The 23,468-nt window shown below is 49.2% G+C and overlaps 1 protein-coding gene across 6 annotated transcripts in view; it reads right to left on the reverse strand.

Annotated features, from left to right (window-relative positions):
- Positions 1 to 23,468, reverse strand: part of MYOCD (myocardin) — a 214,365-nt gene that overhangs the window by 91,189 nt on the left and 99,708 nt on the right. For 5 of the 6 annotated variants that reach the window (XM_071764106.1, XM_071764100.1, XM_071764099.1 and 2 more), the window contains exon 2: positions 5,411 to 5,640. In XM_071764106.1, coding sequence (XP_071620207.1) covers positions 5,411 to 5,558 — 148 coding nt within the window. In that variant the 5' untranslated portion in view covers positions 5,559 to 5,640. Of the gene's footprint in view, positions 1 to 5,410; positions 5,641 to 23,468 lie in introns of those variants that run through there. The other variant, XM_071764107.1, reaches the window with a different exon arrangement.

Below are 23,468 nucleotides of genomic sequence, written 5' to 3' on the forward strand. Positions count from 1 at the left end.
TGTCTTTCAGAGTAGTTATTGATTCAGAAGCACCCAGAACAAGAAATACTTGTTAACCTCCCACCAGCCTTTCTGGATTTGATTACCAGCTCACCAATAGCTGATAGCTTGAGCAGAATTTAATGCTTTCTAATTTTGCTTGATAGGGTCTACAAAGCACGTTACTGGTTTTTTGTTTTTTTTTTTTTAATCCCAACTGGCAGCTCAACAAAGCCCAGCAATAAAAAGCTCCATTTGTGTAATAAACTGTTGTACAATCTAGTACTTATGAACACGGGCCCTGAAAATGTACAACCTTTCTGCACATTACATTAAACACAAACCAGATGGGCACTTGAAAATCCTCCCCTTTGTTGCAGAGGGATAAAGGAGCCAGTGGTCAGAAGGTCTATTTCCCTACACAAATAAACAGAAGAGTTTAACTACATTGTTTTCCAAAATCAGCAATGGGAAACCTTTGTGGAAACCTGACTAGAAGTCAGCAAACGTGCTGCTGAACTGGAGTAGGCAGAAGGGGAGCTCTGTGGCAGTGGGTAAATGGCTGTGGCCACATGCCTGGGGAGTAGATCCATCATCTGCAGCCTGAGCTCTGACACCCAAACTTGGAGACATGAGACATCCACATGGAGACAGATGGGTAAAATGAATTTCTACTCCAGTGTCTTAGTTGGAGCTGGTCATCTAAGTTCTGATATTAACTGGAGAGAAACGGGAGCCTTCAGAGGGGACTGAGCCCATCCTGAGCAGTTTCTGAGGCAGGGAAACCTCAACAGATCAGACAGGATGTCTCACTGTAAGGTACATCTCCCCATCAGAGTCCTAGGACAGGAAAGAAGAGAGAGTAGCTCTGAGCCAGGGACTTTGCTGTCTCTGGACTGTACCAGAGGATGCCTAACTCCTCAATCACTGAGCAGACCTACTGAGACAGTTTTGGAGGAGCTGTTTGGTAGGAAGTCTCTCCTGCATGTCCTCTGAGCCCACTTCTTGTGCTTGTGTTACCATGAAATGTTTTCGAAGCTTCACCTGGCCAAACTGGCACTGTGAATGGTGTCTGACCCACAGAGTGACCCACAGAGCCTGCATCCTCACTGTCAGGAAGGTGGGCAGAGAAATTATTGTCTTCAGACACACAGGGAATGAGCAGGGTAAAGGCAATCTTGATGAAAAACAGAGAAGACAAGGAAAATGTTGTACAGCTGTCCCTATGGCACAGCTGCCACTGAAGTACAAGTGTGCAGCATGGCAGGGAGGTGAGATGGGATGGTGTGGGATTGGGTGAGATGGAAGATGTTACCAGCTGAAGAAAATGATCCTGGGAGCACTGAGGCTTCCAAGTGTAACCACTGGCGCTTATGTCAATGTCTAAGAGGGTTTCAGATGGACCTGTGAGAGAAAAGTAGTTTATGGATCCTAAGGACACTTAAGATGTTGGCAGGAACTGCTGTCCAGCCAGCAGGCAGCTCAGTTTATTAGTCAGACATAAGATGTTTATTTTCCTTGCCCCAGCAATTAAACCCTATGTGGAGGGGTCACCCTGTCAGCCCCTCTCTGACCCAAACCTGAGGGTCAGGGAGCACTTAGCCTGTGAAGGATGCACCCATTAAGCATCTCTAGATGAAGGTGTGCTCACCTTTGGTGCCCACACAAGGGGACTCTGGTGCACACTGTGCAGTGCAGCCACTCTTCCTCATTGTTCCAAGGATGAAGGTTCCAACACCTTAGGGCGGGGTGGCTGCTGGGGACCTGTGTCCTGGAGGGCCCTGTGTGTATCCCCTGCATCATGAATTGTCTCATTGCTTTTTGTACCTGCCTTTGTGCACAACCAAACCAACTCTGTGAGGAAAAGAGGTATGGGCAGAACACTGGTGGGTGTCCTCACTCTGAGAGATACCACACATGGACCTCGAGGCTCAGTGGTCTCACTGCATGGACAAGTGAAATGCACCGGGTAGAGGATTGGCTGAGATGGTGAAGTCACCATGTTTGGGCTCAAAGTCCCTCTCTCTGGCAATACAGAAGAGCAAGAACCCATGGATCCATTGCCCAGCCAAGGTATATACACAGTGGGCAGAGTGCTGGGTCTGGGCACATCTCATCTCTAAACAAAGTTTCACCAGGCGCTTTGGGAAGACCCATAGCCACGTTTAGGCTCTGCCAGGTCAACAGTTCACAGCTCTGCCCAGTTCAGACCAGTGTGGACCAGTACTTGGGAAGAAAAGATGTCATTGAGCATAGAAACCCCACATGGATTTTGGGATTGGGCAGAGGGATGGTGAGAGGGCATCCTGGCAGTGCCACCCTGGACAGGACAGGGAAGGGACTGGGGCACAGCTGGGAAGGCAGATGTCAGGATTCCTGTTTGTTGTGGAGTCCACTGTCTCCATTTTCCTGGACCTATGCATCCAGTTCTGGGTTTCTGCAGGTCCTGCTGAACGAGCTCTCTGTTTGCTCAAAGGTGATTTATTTTTACAAATTTAAATGAAGTCCCCCCAGTCTTTTTAAAGTAATACTAGAGTTAAAAAGATTATTTTCCTATTTCAAAATATTCTAGGGAGCCTGTTTTCATTAAATCAAAGTTAAGTCAAATAAAGGCTGCAGTTTGAAAGTTCAGACTCAGGCAAGAGCTCTCCAAGAAGCTGTATCCTTGACAGATGAGTGTCTGACCAATACCCACCAAACCACCAGACATCACCAGACCACAGCTGGGAAGAGTGTGGGGCAGATCCTTCCTGGCCAAAGAGTGCTCACCCTGTACCCTCAGGAGAAGGGGTGCATCAGAGCAGGAGGAGAAGGGGGGTTTTCACACACCTTGTACTTGCTACTCCTTATTTACCCTGTCAGATTCCTAAAGACATGGATGGAGCTTTCATCCCTTTCACCCAACTCATTCCTTGACATTGGCTTCTTCAGTGCCATAATATCAGGTGGTCCCTGCTCCCTCCTGCTGCTCTCCTCCAGGTATCTGTGGGGTGAAGGATGAGGGTGGGAGTGGTGAACACACCCTTATAAATACCATTCCTGAGTGTGGGATATCAGGAGGCACTGAAATCTTTCTTTTTCCCCATGGCATTCCCAACTACTGACCCTCCACCTTGTGGTGGGTGGATGGGGTAGGGTCATTGAATCATAGAATGCCAGGCTGGAAGGGACCTCAAGGATCATCTGGTCCAATCTTTCTAGGTAGAAGCACAATTTAGATTGTGCTCAGCACCTTGTCAAGCTGACTCTTAAAAATGTCCAGGGTTCAGGAACCCACCACTTCTCTGGGGAGGTTATTCCAATGTATGACTGTTCTCAAGCTGAAAATTTTCTTCTGGTGTCCAGTCAGAATCTTCCCAGGAGTAACTTGCACCCATTACCCCTTGTCTGCTCCATGTCACTCCTTGAAAAAAGAAAAGGGAGGCTCCATCTTCTTGGTAGCCACCTTTTAGTACTGGAAGATGATGATAAGGTCTCCCCTAAGACTGCTTTTAAGCTGGGTAGAAGGTGCCGTCTGTGACAACCCAACAAATGGCACTGAGTGGGACAGGGAGGCTCTGCCCTTGGTTGGGACAAGTCTGCCACAGGGCTCTGCAGAAACAGGGGGGGTGACAGCTGTGAGGGCAGTCTGGGGGGTGGGGAGATGCCCCCCTCCCTTGCCAGGCTGCTCCACCAGCTCTGCGGGAGCTGTCACACTACAGAACAGGACATCAAAGGCAGTCCCGGGTGCCACAAGACATGTGTGACACTTGGTGGGCCCACCAGCAGCTGAGATGATGTGAGATGAAGGGAGACGGCTGTTCCCAAAGGGGGACAGCAGGAAGAGCCCAGCCCTGAGCTGTCTGAAGGTGTGAAAGAAAGAGAAAAGCAGCAAAAGGAGGAGAGCAAAGGGCTGGAGGGATGCCCAGGCTGTGGGGGGGCTTCTCTCACTGAGAGACTCTGCAAAAAAGGGCAAGTAGCTTTAAATTGGATGAAGGTAGATTTAGATTGGACATCAGTAAGAAATTCTTCACCCCTGGCCCAGGTTGCCCAGAGAAGCTGTGGCTGCCCCATCCCTGGCAGTGTTCCAGACCAGGTTGGATGGGTCTTGGAGCAACCTGAGCTGGTGGGAGGTGTCCCTGACCATTGGCAGGGGGGATGGGAATGGATTATCTTTAAAGTCCCTTCCAACTCAAATCAGTCTGGAATTCAAGCTGCCAACAGCCCCCAGCCCCTGGCAGCAGGTGAGGAGGTTTGTGGAGCTGCAGGGCCTCATGCAGGCGATACCAGCATGGCTTCAGTCATGGCAGGGGACAGCTTCAGCCCATGGGCACCAGGAGATGCTTTTTCTTTGCCTTTCTATAATAAAAGCCATGCTAGAAAATGGATGCAAAAAATAAGGCTGGAAAAGCTACAGAGAAAATGTGATTATTTTTTTCTGTCACCAAGCATTCTGCCCCTTCCCAAGCCCAGGTCACCTCTCCCATCATTATTGCATTATCTTGGGTATAAGTTTATATCTGGGACTGTAGGAAAAAAGTGCCCTCATTGGTAGGACAGACTCTGGACCTGCTTCTCTGCTGTGTTGCTCCAGGCTGACACCAGTACATTGCCCTGATGACATCATTTGGATTATTTCTGATTTATAGTGGTTGAGAAAAATTGGGTCCTGTACAATAACGCAAACAATCAAAGACGCAAAGCAAAAGTCCTGCCTTCAAACTGCACTTTCACATTGCATGATGTTGTGAGGATTTCATATTGAAAGCCTGAGAGTGCACAAAAGGAATTTTCTTCATTTCATATATTATAAAGTTGCCTGAAAGAAATGGCAAGCAGCTCCTAGCCAGACACCCTTTGTGCTGGCTGACTGAGGGGGTTTTGTCCATCACAATCAACAGATCTCCACTCGGGTCTTGACCCAAGGAAACACAAATAACCCTTGCAGAGGTCCAGGCCAAATCCTGCTCTCTGTTACATTGATCTGAAGCAATTTTGCTGAAGACAAGGTTATCTTAAGCATCCAGTGCTCTGTGAGAGCCAAACAGGTCTGTCAGTGCCTTTGCAAGAAAAATTCTCATTCCGTTTCTTTTCCACTGATCGACGTCACATCACTCTAATTCCCCAGTAATTCCCATCACTACAACCAGAACACCAGTCCCTTCCTAAGACTTTGAAATGCCACATTTCAGCCAAAATTATAGCAAACACTTGAATTACAAAGAACATGGTAACTGCCACAAATCTGACGACAGCATTTAAGGCTGACCCAGAAATACTGAGCTGAGGACCTGCTTCCATTAAATCTTTAATTCTTGCCATCTGAAACACCCTTACAGACACCATGCATAAAAATAATGACAACCCACAAACCAATCATGTGTGAGAGATGCTAAGCCAGCACTTATCCAGTCCCACTTTCCCAATGTACACCATTGGACAAGGAACTCACCGTTCTTCCTCTCTGCAAAGGGTGGTGGCTGGAGCTTGGTGCCATCTCTCACTTCACTGGCCGCCTTTTCTTTGGGTGCTTTTTCTTCTTCATTTCCACTTGATGAACTTTTGTGGTCTGAGCAATCCTCTTTGATCACACCATTCATCACCGTGCCTGAAGGGACTGGGCCAGAGTCTGGCTGCTCCACTTTGGATGATCAGGTCAAGAAGCAGACACCAAAGTGACTTCTGGAAGAGAAGAGGAGCAAGTAAGGATGAAGTCTTCAGCCAACCCTTGGAACAGGGAACAAAGTTTGGCATTTGTGAAACAATCAAATCACAGATGATTAATTATTCCATCTGTTCTTCTGCATTAGAAGCATTTCAGGGGAAGACTTCAGGATTCCCTATTGCCACCTTGGCTTTGTTCACCTTGTCTGATGGGTCTGTATCCTTGGCTGCTTTGCTGAAATAATGTCCAACCTCCCTCCAACCCTGATGGAGTAGCAGTATTAAACACCAGCCAGGCAGGCTGGCAGCAAAGTCTTGTGGCTTTTTTTTTTTTTTTTTTTTTAAATTGGTTGGAAACAGAAGTGCTGAGGTACTAACAGGCTGACTCCTGTTCTTACCTCTGCTGTCAGAGTGGTTCCAAAGAATGTTTATCAGTATGGTGATAGGCGCCTTATATATATAAATATAAATATATATATGTAATTACCACAAGGTATTTTCAGAAAACCAGGGGTGCTATGAAAAAAAATAGCCATGAGGCACCCATACAAGAGATCCCCTAAACTGTTAGAAATACAGAACAGGTATAAGAGTAGGAATGTTCTTCCCTTATGGAAGGCTCCTGTTTGCTGAGAACACTGAGTGACAGAAATAATCCCCCACAACACAATTACAGCAAAAACTGAATAGCAAATACAAGGTAGTTTTTACATGAGGAAGCATAGAAACACCCTGCAAAGTAAAATGTACATGGAAAAACTATCCTTTGATATCAAAGTTGTGGTTAGCACACTTGGTAGAATAAAGCCTTTATGAAGAATTCAACCAAATAGGTGAAATTTTTTGAGTTGTTGAAAGATGAGAGGACTTGTTTGTTTATCACATTGTTCTACTCTGAGGTTTGTGGTCAAAATATATCAGGAAGACTCTCAGGGAATTTTACAAATGCAGGTAGTGCATCTACAAAACACCTGGTCAAGGAGGTACCTCCCTTGATGACACTCATGTCTCATCAGAAGCAGGGAGGGGAAGACTCAGCTCCCACCAAATGTTTTTGTGGAATGGAGACACATGACCCAGGAGGAGCTGATGATACTAAGCACAGCAAAAGAAAGCTGCAAGAACCGTTTCAACAAAGTGTTGGCCAAAAAAAATTTCCAGATGCTAAGTGAAAGTGAATGCCTGTAAGAATCAGCACCAGCTCCTAATGAGTCCCATCAGGAAAGAGCTGAGGAGAGCTAAAAAAGGTCATTTGTAGAGAACAAGAATAGAAAAGTGCAAGATTGATTCAGTGATAAAATCTGATTTAATACAAAAAAGTTACCAATTTACTGTATAAGGAAGTAAGGATAGTGGATTGTATACGATACCATCTCCTCTGCACTACATGTGCCAGGACTGTCTCACACCCCTCTTCCTACCCTGCACCAGCAGGGATTTTGGCATCTGCTGTCTCCTCCTGGTCCATCCCACCTAACCATTCCCCCATGGCCCTGTCCCACTGGCAATAGGTCAGACCCTGCATCCATCCATCTGACCTGCTCTCTTCTGGGTCTCATTGCCTGGAGAGTTCCCATGTCGAGTGCCCATGGGGTGGGTGCACTGTCCAGAGAGGAGGTTCCTATATCACTGCAGGTGAGACATCAAACTGTCCTCGTGTACACCACTTGGGGCAGGCAGTGTCCATTTCCAACCCTGCTGTTTGGACTCAAACAAACCACCAGACCCCTTCTGTAGCCTGCTTGCCACCATGGCCTTTTCCCCAACCCCTGTGCTCAGTTATTCCTACCCACATCTGACATGCTGCCACCACACATGGAAACAGCCCTGCAGGCATCCAGACAGCCCAGGGCTGTGCTCTGTGCCACATCTATGAACTAGCAAGCTCTCTTTCCACCTGCCTGAGCATTTTGCACTCCCTTGAGTGACTTGTTGCCTTCTTTCTAGGAGTGTGACTGCTCTGCACCACAGCTTCACCACTGCCCCGGGTGACCCATGTGCTGCACAACCTTCCACAGGAGGCCACAGAGTTGCAGACCTGCTTTGGCACAAGCAGCATCATCTTCTAAGCTTTCTATTTAATTCATGACTAACATGGAGCATGCAATGAGTGTTTACATTGCAATTTTAAAATGTACATATTTTAACTTTTAGAAGTTGCTGATATGATGCATCTTTCCAGTGAAAACAGTGGGTGATGACAGGACAATCCAGCAAACTGCATCTGCTTACAAAAATGAGACTTGGTTCAACTGAACACTAAATCTTTGATAAATTAGTCAGGGCTTTGGTGACGTACATGTTGAACCAATATGACAGTTTTATATGGATTATGATTATTAATGTTTTTGAAAAATAGGGAGCGTGAGCCAGACATTCAGTGCCGAAACTACAAGACCACCAGCAGAGGCAAGAGTCTTTCAGGAAGGCTTCTTACAGGCACTGTGTACAATCTTTTTGCATTCAACATATGCAACATTTTAATTTGCAGTGAGTGTACTGGGGTCCTCAGTGTCTGAGCCAGGAGGCCATGTTACAGCCCCGGAGACACATGCTTTCACAACACACTCAAGTACCACTGGCTCAGTGGTGTTTTGTTTTTTCTTTTTTTCCTGAAGTCAAATTTGGCCTCAAAACATCCCCCGTTGTTCACTCGCTTCAGCCTGACCTGATTGGATTCACAAAGCTAAGAACACTTTGGAGCCTCAGAGCACATCTCCCATCAGCTGCTGCTGCCAGCACATCCCAGTGGAGACCATGGCCCATCTCTCTCTGCAAACAAATATTAAATTCAGAAAGCTGGATTACCATGGAAGCTCCTGGGAATTTCCTTGTAGCCACTGGAGATTGGCTGGAGCAGGACTTGGTTTCCAAGCTTCCCCAGTTTCTGGTTGGGAAGCAATGTATCACTGGTGAGGATCAAACCTGCTTTCTCTTAAACATACCCACCCACAGAAACCCACGTGGGGCTTGGTTGTGTCTCTTGGTTGTGGACTTTGGCCCACAGGTAAATCCAGGGTCTTCTGAGATCAGCCCCTGTCAATCTGTTCAGGGCAGGGGCACAGCCTACCCAGCCAGGTCATTTCCTGTGCTGACAAAGTGCAGATCCAAAGTGCTCAGACACCTCTCATCTGTGAATTTTGAGGCAAAGGTTCCCTGGCTGATGCAATGCCTGCACCTCACTGCCCCTTCCCAGTGCTCCTCAGGCCAAAGCTGAGGGCTCAGCTCTAGCGAAGAGAAGAGGGATAAAGCACAAGAGGCACAGGGCCCCATTGTCCCTGACACCTGGAGCTGGGTGCTGAGGGACCCTGAGCCCTGTGTCCCTGGGACACGGACCAGGCTGGATGGATTCTTCTCCTAACTGTCCCTGGCACAGTGAGAGGTACCTGAACACTTCTGGATATGGCCAGGTCATGTCACCATCTGACATATTTCCTTCCTTTGGGCCACAGTGTTCCTTGGGGACTGTCACCTCTTGTATCCCTAATGCCTGCTGCTGCTGTGCTTAGGGCCGTGACACAGTCAGTGTGCACTTGGTCCTGCCCTGCAGATGGACTATGCTGGGGTAACACCCATGGGTGCTGCCTTCCCCCCACTCCTCTGTCAAGCAGTACACCTGGACAGGTGGCCCTTACCCCTTCCCTCTGCCCCATCTCCTGTGCCCAGGTTCACACCAGAAATAGGATCTGCCACTCACTGGAGCACAACAAGACCACAAGACCCTTCTTGAGTCCTGCTCTGGGATCTAACACAGGGACAGCCACTTCCCCTGATCAGTGCAACTGCTGTCCTGCTTATGCACCTTGGCAACCCAAAAAGGAAGATGGAGAAAAAAAGGATATGGGGAGTCTCTTTGTCACCCGAAACATGTAGGGTTTGATCCTTTGTGTTCAAGCAGAGGTCTCCAGTCCTGGGTGAGATGCCCCTGCCCAGCTGGCAGGTAGGATGCAGAGACTGTGGCAGATGGACCTGAAGCATCTCTACAGGCTTGGGACACCCATGTCTGGGCACCTGGCTCCTGCCCAGGGTTAGGCACACCACCTTGAAATGCATTTTGCTTCTAACTTTTTATTTGTGTCTCAAAGAATGACACTTCCAAGAGGATGGCTCCAGCTTATGTTACTGTGATGCAACTGGGATTGTCTGCACAGTCATTCCCTGCCCAGCATGGACCCAGACCTTTATTTTCTACCTTCTCACTCCTTCCCCTGTGCCACTTCCTGCAGGCACCAAGATGAGAATCAGCACAGTTTGCACTTCCTCTGACACCAGATTCATCTAAATCTTTCCCAGCTTTCCTGTTTGCTCTGTTGGAGGTTGAAGTGGAAGGAGAAACCTTCAGTTCCAAAACATGTGCAGTGCCTCTTAAGCAATCTTGACCCACCATAAAACTCTAAATGCCCAAAGAGAAAAACCAGGAGGAGATGTTCAGAGATGCAGTGCAGCCTTATCAAATTCTTCACGTGTTTGTTGTGGTGTGTTTGTATTCCTGGGCTTCTGCTTGCAGGAATGTTGCTGATAAAACCATCTTCCTGAGCATGGACTTCGTGTGTTTTAGCTGATGTTTACAGTGCTCAGACAGTAAGAGTAGCTCTGGATTCCCCTGGACAAATGTCCTGGGGACAATTGGCACTGTCCTGTTGCTGGTTGAATCCTGCTCTGTAAAAGCTCCAGCAGGAATCCTGCCTGGTCCTCAGGGTCACGTCATGTTTGGCAAGGCAGAAAACATCTCTGCACACTTGGCCGTGCATCCAGAACAAGAAGAGCCCATTGCTGCTGTGAGACCATCCTGGGGCTGACAGGGAAAGCGCCAAGGCTATTATCTCACTGTTTTCCTTGCAGATGATGTCCTGGTTGGGTGATTCCCCTCCCTGAACTCCCTGATCCTCCTCAGGGACACAGAAAGCTCCATCCTGTGATGGTGCTGAGGGCAGCAGCATAGCATGGAGCCTACAGGCTATTTCCCACAGCTCTGAATACTCCTCCCATTCCCTGGAGAAGTGACCAGCTCATTGCTTCAACCTCCACGCAAGAGAGGAGCTCAGCAGGAGTTCTTGGCCAAGGTGGCCACAGGACTTCCCCAGGGAATGGAAAAGAAACCAAGGAAACCTTCCACAAGCCTGGATACCTTCCTCTACCCACGAGCTTCTCCATGCAGCTTCTTGTGCAAAGCCCCTGCTGGGGCCAGGGCCAAGACCCAGCCAGCAGAGCTGTGCAAACATGAAGCCATGAAATCTTCACTCAAGGAAAACTCCCCCCATGTCTGGATGTGTTATGATCTCCACACTCAGCAAGCTTTGCCAACTGGTTACACCCCAAGGGTTTTAGGATAGCATCTCCTTCCCAGCCTCTAAATCCCCAGCTCTGATATCTGCTCCAAGCTGCACTAAGGCCACGTGGCCTGAGACAGCAACGAAGAAGCAAGTGATGGAAATGGAAGCTCTCTTCCCCCAGGACAGCACCTGGGGAGAATGGTGAAAGACAGGGACTGTTCTCAGTAGGACATCTCAGCCCTGGCCTCAGCCCTGTCCCCTGGAGCTATTTGGAAAAGTGGAAGTTTCTTCTTCATTTTTTATGGAATGAAGCTTTAAGTGGTGAAAATCAGTAGCTAAAGCAGCAATGGGGAAATGGATTACTAACACAGATCTTCCCAAGATCCACCTTTCTGTCACTGCTCTAAGCAGGCGGAGAATATCTGGGACAAAACCAGATGGGCAAAGGCCATGCTTCTGAAATAATGGATCCTAAAGTTAATGTGGACTCACAGTGGATTCACTGTGGCAGATTCCTAGAGAACTAATTCCCTGCTTGTGCCTCCAAGTCCCCAGAATATCTGCTGGCATGCAAGGGCCTTTCCCAGGACAAGGACTCCCTCATGCTGCCCTGTGAGCACAGGCAGGCTGGTGTGTCCTCTGTAATGCCATTTATCATACTGTAGTAGCACCTAGAAAAATAATTCATTAGTCTGGAGAAGATACCATGTACAGCACTGCAGGTGTTGTCATGATGTGGTGGCAAAGGAGAACAAACACTGAAAATGTCAGGATTGAGAAAAACCTTAAAAATGAGGCTGCATGCCTGTGGTTTGGTGCAGTGGCACATGGTGACCAGCACAGAAAGTCAGGCTGGCAGGGCTGTGGGCTGGCACAGAGAGGTAGCTGGAGTCTAACACTTTGGTGGAAGGTGTTTCCCTGGAGACCAAGCACCTAATGGGCTTTGAGTGTCAGCAACACAATTCCATAGTACAGCAATGTGTCCTTGTGGCCAACAGTGTCCTGGGGTGCATCAGGAAAATTTGCTGTGTCCAGCAAATCTAGGGAGGTTCTCTTCCCCCTCTGCTCTGCCCTGGTGAGACTATATCTGGAATACTGGATCCAATTTTGGGCTACCCAGTTCAGGAGAGGTGGGGTTCTACTGGAGAGAGTCCAATAGAGAGCTATGAGAGTGATGAAGGGACTTGAACATCTCCTGTGAAAAAGGACTGGGGCAGAGCCCGGGGGCTGCTCAGCCTTGAGAAAAGAAGGCTGAGAGGGGACCTTCTGAATGTTCATCAGTATCTGAGGGGTGGGTGTCAAGAGGAAGGGGCCAATCTCTGTTCACTGGTGCCCAGTGACAGAACAAGGAATAATGGGTTGAAGCTGGAACATGGGAAGCTCCACCTCAACACGAGGAGAAACTTCTTGAGTGTGAGGCTGAGAGAGCCCTGGCCCAGGCTGCCCAGAGAGGTTGCGGAGTCTCCTCTGGAGACTTTCCAGAAACCCCTGGATGTGTTCCTGTGTGGGCTGTCCTGGATGATCCTGCTGTGGCAGAGGGACTGGATGATCTCCAGAGGTCCTTTCCAACCCCTGACATGTGATGCTGTGATCTCAAAGAGCTGTCAGCCCTCTTTGTCCTCCTACTTGCCAGGCTTCAGCACTGAGGCTGCTGCCATCACCCTCCCTGAGTGTGAGCCTGCAGCAGGGGCAGGATCTGGGGTGAGCCCACGGGGACACTTCTGAGTGATGAACTCTATGGAAAAGGCAATGGCAAAGCACTTCTCCTGCCCCAGGTCTGCCTGCTGCTACTGCAGGACCTTGTGATTTTTAGAGGAATCCTGGGGTCAGAATTAACCTTCCAAAAGGCACCAGCTTGAAACCTTCGCTGAACTCTCTCAGGGGAACTGGAAGCAGGCCTGTGCTATGCCAAATCCCATAGCTGACATCTGTGCAAAATCCAGAGTTGTGCCCACTGCCAGCTCCCTGATGGGACCCAGAGCACCAACAGTCTCCAGTAAACATCCAGGGCCTTGGGAACAGTGTGTCTCAGGCCAGTGACCTGGTGCAGCTCTCAGAGATCTCCCTGTGGTTGGCATCCATCTGACCAAATGCCATGGTTCAAATCCAGGGAAAAGAGCTCTTGCTTCTCTTGGCATTCACTGGGGTGAAGTGGGAATTTCTAGGGCATGGCCATGGTGCCTGTCTATGAGCTGAAGAGCAGGAGAGGTGATCTGCTCCCTAAAGCACCCATTTCATGCAATGGGCTGTAAAGAGACCTCGTGTGATGGTCATCTAAGACCTAACACCTAAGACCTGGTCTAACATTACCTGAGAAAGAAGTCACACTGTACCTCTTCCAGTGACTATTTTTGGGGTCTCCAACCCACAGACTCAGCTTTGCTTGGAGTCTTTCTATCCACAGCAGCTTGAAAAATAAATTCTTTGCTCCAAATGGTATTTCTCACAGCCCTGCTCACAGCCAGCCAGCCCCTCCCTCGTCACAGGCCACAGCAGAGGAGGCACCTGGTAATCACCAGTGTCACTGGGACTGACACTCCACATTGCTTCAAAGATTTGGAAATTTTGGAAAAAAATCTCTGTGCAAGCAGAGCATTTGGTTTGTGACTGATCCACCCCATACTTTGCTGTCTCATCCATCCAGAGCCCTCTGTGTTGGCAGTCAGGAGGGACAGTCCCTGCAGAGCCCACCAGTGAGATGGGGTGAGGGGGACACCCCTCTCTCTGCTCATGGTCTGCAGGTTTTGACACTTCCTCTTACAGCCCGTGTTCCTCTCCAGGGGCTCTGTGTTGGCACAGAGGCCGCCCCAGCTCCTGGCACTCTCCAGGGGAGATGTCCCCACAGGCAGTGAGCTGCTAGCAGGACCCATCCACAGGAGGGGTGTGAGAGATGGATGGTGGTGATAATGCTGGGACATCGTGCTGTGCTCCAGACACACAGAGGAAAAACTCCAGAGGAAAAGGGGGAAGGAACAGCCATCCCCAAAGAAAGAATGAAAGCTTTGAAAAAAACAAAAAAAGTAACAGTCTCCCTGGGTAGTGAGACCATAGGAGCCATAGGAATAAAATTTCACTTCTGGACACATTCTCATGTTGATGTGGTGGGAGTCTGAGCACTCCAGCTGACCCCCCTCCTCTTCTTTTACAGGTCTGGTCATGAAAACAACATTGAAGGTGTGGACAGGAACCCCAGGTCTGGTACTTTGGCCTTCCTTTAGACTTCATGTTACCTAATGCCACATGCCCCATGTTGCATTCTGTGATTCTGGGATGCCACAACCCCTGAGGACAATTCAGCACCTTTCCCTAATGCCCTGTGCTGATCCCTGGCTCCTGGGAGCAATCCATTTGCTACTAAAGCCACCTGCTCTCTTGTTCCCAACCTCTTCCCATGCTGAGAAAGAGATTTAGAGGGCCAAAGCTATAAACCTGCTCCCTTCAGCCCCCAGGCATGGAGTGCAGTGGACAGAGACAGTGGTTTGGGAGCACCAACCTACACAGTCACCCACACTTGGGCTGTGGGCCAGCCCTGGGCAGGGCACAGGAGCTCCAAACCCTCTCTACACAAACTGCTGCACCACTGCACCCTTTGGAGCAGGTTTGAGTTTTGGCAGCAGTGGTTGTGGTTTCTGTGGCTGGTTTGAGGTTAGAAGTACTGAAGGTTTGCTGTTTACATCCTACCTGGCATTTGCCACAAGTTTTATGTCTGCTCACGTGTCCAGGGATATTTCCTGACAAAACAGTCCATGAAAAATACTACAGAACTTTACAGGATAACACATCTGAATAGTTCAGAGTCAGATAAACCACCTCCTGGTGAATCTGGGCCATGCTTGTTTTTAAAATAATCTTCAAATAAACTGAAAAATCTTAAAACAAGAGGCAATGTCCTAAGTCCTCCAAAAAGTCTCAAAAAGCCACAATCAACCTCGAATTTATTATTGCTGCTTGTTCTGTTTGCAAAAGTGCTTTTAGACTAACCCTGTGACTTGTCCAGGTTTGACTCCAGAGTCCTGGGGCTGGTGGTGCTTGGACCACACTGGTTCCTGCCCAGAGCATGGCTCTGGATACCTGGGGACAGCTGCACTCCCCACAGCCATCGTGGGCTAGTGACAGTCAGGATGAGGCTTTTGATAGAAGTAGCACTTATTTCTGCTTATTTCTACTTATTTGCTTTGATTTTGTTTTGTTTATAAATGTTTATCCATTAGCTGTTCCTGCTAGTGGCAACACAACCTGGACTGTTTACAAAGGACAAGCCCTGTGCTTACTTCAAAGGAAACAGAATTTGGTTTCAATCCAGCCACAACCAAAACTTGCATGCTTCAACTTTAACAGTGAAATGGGAATCCCTGGTCTCTGCAAGTGCTCGACACCAGCAGCATCACTGCTTGCATTAGCACTGTACCAAGTGATGGCTCTGATGCTACCAGATGAGAGGTTTCTCATGGCAATGAAGCGTGCAGGGTTCCTGAGGCCAGGCTCTACAGCAGGCTTACCCATCCTACTCTAAGATTCACAAAATTATTATGGTTGGAAAAGTCCTCTAAGATATCATTGTCCAACTGCCAAATTATTTCTGATCTCATGGGCAAAAATGTCCAGAAAATCCAGGCTGAGTTTTCTCACAGACTTGCCTTGGATTTAGGAAATACTGACCTGGAGGGCTACTCTGGACTCAGGAACCTGCAGTCTTCCACCAGAAATGTGGTTGTATCTCTCATGGGGTTGACTTGCTTATGAGGGGCACTGCAGCACCAAACTGAGACACAAGCTGAGGTCCCTCAACCCACATATTTCCACAACTCCATGCTGGGCAGAGCAGTTTCTGTCTCAGCCCCATCTCTGCTTGTCCTCCCCACATGGTGCTACACACCATGGAACTCTTTGCACCTGCTTTGTGTGATCTGTCCACATCCCATGCCCCCTCCCCAGCACATCTTTAAAGGCCAGTGGAGCCCAGCTGCCAGTTCATGTTTTTCCCATGTGTGGATCATGGCACTGTGGCCATCAGGCAGGTCTGGATGTCATCAATCCCCCCCCAAAAGGCTCTCCAGGTGACACTGGTGTCCCCAGAAGCAGCTGCCTCCCCACATTTCTGCCAGCAAGCTTTGGCCTCTCTTGCAGAGGGTCATTTGAATGTCTTTGGTTATTGCTGCATCATCCAACCCTGCGGCTTGTGTCTGATCTTAGTCTCTCTTATTTTGCTACAATTCAGCAATGTAATAAAATCTTTCTGAAAGAAAGAAAACATGGCAGAGATCCGAAATGGAAAATGAGAGCAAACTGGACCCATGCCTCTTCATGAGATGCCAGAAGGAGGGGAACAACCAAACCCCCCAATAACAAACACTATTAATAAAACGGGGAGGGTGGTTCTGAGCCGGGTGCAGCTGGAGGCAGAGCCAGCTCCCTGCCCACCACGGGGGCCTCACCAGCTTGGGTTGGCACAGGCAGCATTCAATGGGTGGGAAAGGCCACAGACTGACCTAGTAGGGCTTTGGGAAAGGTCCCAGACTGCTGGCAGAGGACTCATGCCCAGGGGGTGTGTTCCTGCTTGCAGCAGGGACTGACCTGAGTCAGAGCATGGAGCAGACCCGCCCAGCACAACCTTTATAAGCACCCAGCTGCACCTTTATCCCTGTGGCTGTGGATCCCAATACTGGAAAAGAATATGGCTGAGGACAGGAGTCATGCCCAGCTTGGTGACCCGGAGCCTCTCAGCCTTGGGCTATCTCAGAAAGCAAGGAGCCGGGAAAGGCAGGGCAGCTGCTGATTTCTATAGACCTGGAAACCCCCTGCTCAAAGTCTAGAAAAAATATTGGGCATGTTAATCCAGAACTCAGTCTCTCCTGCTCTTAACTGTGGGCATGGGAATAGCTGTGTTTATGCTGCACAGAGCGCAGCTGTGACCTGATCTCTCCCACTGCAGATCCTGGCTTTGGTGTGTGTCCTGTGTAAGCCACCATCACTGCATAAATTAACAGACCTGCCCGTAGCAGACGAACCTTTCTTAGGGCACGGCGCTTCGAAGTCAAACAGGAGTTCTTGCCAAGGTGCACAGTGCTCCCATCTTGCTGCCTTTAGCCTTGGCTGGTCTTGTTCGGTGCTTCTGGTCCCGACTCAGCAAACCTCCTCCTCTGGCTGCTCGAGAGTGAGCTGAGCATGCATTCAGAAGCTCACCTTTTATTGGCCCCCCAATCCTGCTCATGCGCAGCTGGGCTCAGCCCTAATTGGGCACAGGTGGGCTTGACACAAGCTCACACCTCCCACCTTGTAATTAGCAACACCTGATTGCCTCATTTCACTACACCTGCCCAGTAAGAGCTTTTGATAACAACCCCCCCACCCAGAGAACTCAGTGCATGGGCTGTCCTCTTGTGACCACTGATGACCCCAAGATACACTTCAATATACAGAAGAGTCAATAGAGAGTGCCCACAGCTTCATGGCAGGGCCAAAGGGAACAAGACAGACAGCAAAGGAGGTCCTGTGTGCAGGGATAAAGTACTGAGCAGCCTTCAGACTTGCCCCACAGCACCATGCTCCAGAGGTATCGCATTCTCCACCACACCAAAGAGAAGTCTCGAAGCACAGGCTTTGGCATCACCACTGGATGGAACAGTAAGGGTTAGAAGGTGTATGAGGAGTCACACCTGCATGCCTCAAGTCTGCTAAAGCTATTTGCAAGAACCTGGATGGAGGTGACTTGAACAATCTTGGATTTCCAGAACATTTCTAATGACTTTCCTCCCCAAAAGCTGCTAAAGAAACATCTGTTATAGAATATGTACAGAAATAATGAGCAAAGGGTAGGTTTGTTTTAATGAATGCAAAAGCCAGGAAATTGTGCTAGGGCTTGTGCTGGCCAACACAGTGATCTAGAGAAAGAATCATAGAATCACTGAATCAAGAGACAGAAATTTTCCCTCTGATGCCCATTTACTCAGTGATCTGAAAAAGAAACCTGATACAGAGAGCTACAGAAAGATATCCTGATATTGAGTGGCTGAGTGATAAAAAGGCAAATGCAAAGTAATGTCTGTGGGGAAAAGCAACCTCCAGAGGAGAGTAACAAAGATGACCAAAAGAGAGGTGGCATTGGCAGGGACTCTTAGCTTGGAAGGAGAAGACAGAGGCACTCCCAGTCAGGAGTGGTCCAAACAGCACTGATAGGAACCAGTTGCTCACTGCAGGAACCAGGGAGAATCAACGAAGTACCGGGATTAGAAAGGACAAAAGGAGGGATTCTCTCATCCACTTTAAACTGTGGAACTCTTTGTCCTAGGATGCTGCATGTGACAAAGCAGCATATGGGTTCAAAAGGCACTCACAGCCCTTCAGGAAAGAGAAATCGACAAGAGAAGTGTCAGAGACACCGGACTTGGCTCAAGGAGCCTCTGAGGCACAGATGGTGAGAAAACACACAGAGAGAAGAGGTCCTGAGTATTCAGTGTTCTTCTCCAGCCATGTCCCCATGGCTGGAAACCAAATGCTAAACTACAGTGACAGTCTTCTGACCCAAAATAAAGCCTTCTAATACTTTGTCTTCTACAGGTGAACCCTCTGCAGTGACAGCCTATTGGATCTGGTTTGTGACAGGGTGGAGTGTGGGCAGGGAGGAGAAACTTTTATGGCTCAGGGAAGGGTGGGGATTTGTAACAAGGGCTCTGGAGCCCTGGCTGAGACACCCAGCACAAGGAATGCTCCAAGGCTGTGAGGAGCTCTATGGCCCCACTGCATCCCCCTCTGCCAAAGGACATTCCTCAGAGCTACTTGCTAAATAACGGAATCCAAATTTCCGCCTTCTTGTGGCACAGTTAAAAAAAACATTAAAATTAACCAAATTATACCCTGGTCTAAACAAAGGAGGGCTGGAGCTGCCAATTTCACAATCATCCCAAATGACTCTTAATATGACACAGATAAATACTTTCCAATTACCCAATGGAACAAGCTGTCCTGGGGGAAATGGAGAACAATATCTTACAGGGGCCAGAGACCCAGGAGATGAAGGATTTACACTCCCTACACATGTTTGGGGGGAGTGAGGGAATGCAGCAGGGTGAGACCCCATCCTCACCCACCTCCTGGTGCTGCAGGTGGGCAATGGGACATCCCAGTACCCACATGGGCAATGGGACACCAGGTCAGACATGGGGACTTACACCAAGGATCTGGCAGCTTCTGCTGACAAGAAAACTGAGGGTAGGCTAAGGGCTCTTGGCTGGCTGCAAGGTGCTGTACATTAAGGTCCTAGGACTAACCCTGCTGCCCTCTCCAGCACAGGCTCATTGACACCTGAATTAAATGAAAAATAACTGTGGGCTTCCCTTGACAACCCAGGTCATGTCCAATCTCAAAGGCTCCCTCAGACAAGATTTTCCCTGCACCCAGAAGAGTAAGAGGGTCTCCAAATGACTCTCCTGTCATCCTTCAGCCTTCAAATCCATGGTCTGGAGACAATGCTAGACAACACAGGGACTGTCAGAAAGCAGATAATCACCTGTGGTAACCTCTGCTGCTCCTGATTGTGTAGTTGGGGAAATGCCCACTGACTGCACCCTGCAGCCCTGTGTCAATCACTGCTCCCACATCTCCTGCCAGCAGCTGCACACTGCTGGGAAATAGCCCTGGAAAGGGAATGGGATGGCCAGTGCTGTAGACAAAGGATCAGGTCTTGGACATCCCAGAGCCTGATCAGCCTGCCAGTAGCACTGCTTTCACTGGGAACCAGTTGAAGAGCTTTAAAAAAGAGGTTGAAGACAGCTCCTGGGCTGCATGAAATCCTCAGAAGTCTCAGGAGTTGTTTCTCAGGATAGGAGCTACACTACTGCTTGGCGAGAGTGCTGGGTAGTGCTTGGATTAAAAAGCCCACAAAACAGTCCATCACACTGAGTTTTTGGAGCACCGGAGTTTTGCACAGAGCCTTGGCACAGCACCCAGAGCCACAGCTGTCCATCAGCATCTCCAACAGGAGCTGGAGCAACCCCATGGCTGTGTTTGCCGTGGCTCTGGGCATGTGCCCTGCCTGGTGCTCAGCTCAGCTCTGTGTGGCTTGGCCAGGGCAGCCAAACCTTCCCCTCTGCACTTGGCTGTAATGTGGCAAGGCCCTCCTCTTCCTTAGCCTGACCATCTCAGCAGAGAGACAACATTTTTCCCATGGGGCACAGGGTAGGTGCTCCTCACCCTGGGTCTCAAATGAGATCTGCTCATCCTAAGAATTGAGTTGCGGCTTTATTCCCATGCATAAAGGTCCCCACAACCTCAGAAATGTCTTTCTCTGTTAACCCAGAACTCAAAAGTTTTGGAAATTTTGAATTGGAGAAAGATGCTTCTCTCACCAGGGGAGCTGAGAGCCCCAAACTTGGCTGAAGGACCTGAACATGTGAAGATCTGAGCCCTGGGGAGAGGGCAAAGCCTGAGCTCTGAGCTGAGGGGAGAGCTCATTGCCCCATGATGTGCCAGGAGGGCTGAGACCCTTTCCCCTCCCTCCCTCCCATCCAAAAGGGCTCAAGGACCCACCTCTGGCTGACCAGCTCTGGGGCTGGTTAGCATCAAACCTCTGGTCTGGTTTTGCAGGGAGCTGTGCTAAGTGCATTAATCACCCAGCACAAGGTGGGGCATCAGTTAGAAACCCACAGAGGGGTAATTATCTGATTCATATCAGATCCAGAACCAGTGCTGTAAAATGACACCCAGGCTTGTTGGTTTTGGCTAAGTAACTGAAAGCAGATGCTGGATGGAGCAGGCAGTGAGAAGCAAAAGGAATCCCCATGGGTACACACAGACACTCCCTGCCCAGGGAGGGGTTTCTTGCTACCTAAAGCTCATCTGAACCAGCCAGCCCAGGCCACTGAGTGCCCAGATACCTCCTGCAGGCTGGTTCTGTCCTCTCCTCTCTTCAAGGTCCCTTTGGCTCTTCAGACTGACTCTTCCCCTGTGCTGGGAGAGGCAGTGATGCTGAGAGAGGCCTCAAGTGATGAGAGAAGGCACTGAAGAGAGGGGATGAGTGCATCTTTCTGGTCATGCAGTGCTTCAGCTGGAGAAGAAGCTGAAGACACCCTTTCCTGGTGCAGACTGCACCTTAGTTTCCAAAGATGCTCCCCTGCACTGCTGCCATCTGTGTCCACAAGGCAGAGTGATCTGAGCTGGGGTGAGAGACACTCCCAGCACTGGTGGCCTTTATGCCACCTTCAGCTGGTGCCAAACCAGAACCGGGGACAGACAGCAAGGGATGAGCTGGGGCTGCTCAGTGGAAACTCCATTGATTACTGAGTGTGGTACCTTCCCAGCATCATGAACACCTCAGCCCAAAGGAGAAATCTGGGTTCTATCAGCTCTTATAAGCAAGTGTTTCAAAAGGTTTACAGAAAAGTAAAGTAAACAGAGCTCTGAGTAACAAAAGAGCCCCGTTTATGCATTCTTTGATTCACTGTAAAGGATGGTGTAAACTGACTTTTTAACCAAGCATTAGGCAAGATTTGGGCCCCCGCCATTATATAATAAACAGTGACATGGCTATATTAAAATATTTACTTAATGCACTGAAGTGACTTATAGTATGAGTGGCTACTCAATAGGATGGCCTAAGTGTTAAGGCGTCAGGTGCCATCGCCTGTATAAATATTCTGTGTGCACTTGTTTATAGGAAAACCCCATCTGGATTTGGCTAAAACAGCAGACACCCTGCTGACCCCAGCTTTTGCTATTGGAAAATATAACACAAGTGTTCACTCATCTAGAATAACCGTGGTGGTTAAGTGCCATCTGACAGACAGAAGGGTATTGGCTTTTCTCAATAGGGAGCAGGTTTGGTGTGGTGAAGGGCTTCACAGAGGCAGCTCCCCAAGATTTACAGCATCCTGCGGACCAGAAGCAAAAGGCTTTGCCTCCCCACTTGCAACCCTTGGTAGACAGCAGACATCAGGATGCCTGGACACATGCAAAAAGACTGAGGCAGCCCCAAATCCAATTGAAACACAGTGGTGGACTGTGGCACCTTGTGAGAAGACAGGAGGTCAGGTCTCCTCCATCTGTCATAGAATCTCAGATTGGTTTGGGTTGGAAGAAACCCTAAAGATATCTAGTTCCATCCCCTGCCATGGTCAGGGACACCTTCCACCAGCCCAGGTTGCTCCAAGCCCCATCCAACCTGGGCTGGAACACTGACAGGGATGGGGCAGAAAGCTGCTCTCTCCAAAGCCCTCAGGTCTTCAGCTCTCCAGATGTCCTTCCCTCAGTGCTCCTGCACAGGACACACAGACAGCCGGGGTGCTGGGGTGTTCTTGTCTGAAAGGCTCTTCCTGGCTGGGTTTTCTTCCCACAGGCAGACTTCTCCCAGGCAGCTGGCATTTCAGGTTACCAAATAAAATGTAACAAACTATTAATAGAAGGATGCTTTTCCATTGGAAAAAACGATTTTGAAGGAAAATTTACACCTGCCAGCAGAGCTGTATGTCCTCTGGAGCCTGTGGGCAGTTCTCTGGGAGCTCTCTGCAGGGTCAGCCCACCTGAGCTCTCCTCCCTGTGGCCATTCCTGCAGGTGGAGAAACCAACCCCGAGGGGTCTGTGTGCTGCTGCTGTCTGAAGAAGTCCCAGCCCAGCTGGCACCCTGACATAAAGTCCTACCATGGAAAGCAGGTGGGACCTCACTGCCTCCTGGATAAGCCCACACCAGCCCAGACCTGGGGGCATCTGGTGGCCCCCTCTGATGTGCGCCCTAAGGAATAGGACCTCACTGCTTTCAGACAGCTTCTCCGGTTGCTCTAAACCAGTCTGAATCCTATTTCTGCCCAGCTGTGAAGTTCCTTGTCTTCCTAGCCTGTGATCAGTCACTGAAGCAGGAAGTGCCCCCCGCTCCATCACCCTGATTCATGGAAGTTTTCAGGAGTACCCTGCCAGGGTCAGACCTCCATTTCCTCATTCATCAGGCTTCCAGGCCCCAAAGGAGAATGAGCACTGAACACACAACTCATCCCCAGCCCTTGGCACTTCCACCCAGGCCATCTCCTGCCTGCCCAGCACAAGGATGCCAGCAGTGTGCAAAATCCCTGAAGCAGGAGCTCATCTGACAGCTTTGGCTTTCTCCTGCCTGCACTGCTCACAGCAGCACAATGGACAGGAGGTGTTTCAATATTTCATTTATTCTTGATGAATCCACATCAGGTGGCTGCTACCCCTCATTGTGGCCTTGTCCAGTTGTCTGCACATGGCACAGTTTGTTCCAGTGTTTCACAGTGACATTGGCATTGTGTGGATTGCCCCTTGTATCTGGATCCCGTTTGCTCCCCATTTGGGGACAGACAGGATCCCATCCCTGTCCATGTTCCCAGGGAGAGCTGCCAGCAGTTGTGAGATGGCTTCAGTTCCCTCAGCAACCTAGAGAAATTCAGCAGAATTTCAGCAGGCCTGGCTGAGGTGAAAATAAGTGGATTTTGCTTATTTAAGCACTCTCAAACTGATTCTTTCTTATTCAATCTGCTTTTCTCCCCCTTTGTAGCTAGCTAATTGCATTAAACACTTGATTGAAGGTCATCACCCAAGCAACAACTGAAGTAGAGAAAGCAATGA

This window comes from Heliangelus exortis, chromosome 20 (genome assembly GCF_036169615.1).
Source record: "Heliangelus exortis chromosome 20, bHelExo1.hap1, whole genome shotgun sequence".
Lineage (NCBI taxonomy): Eukaryota > Metazoa > Chordata > Aves > Apodiformes > Trochilidae > Heliangelus > Heliangelus exortis.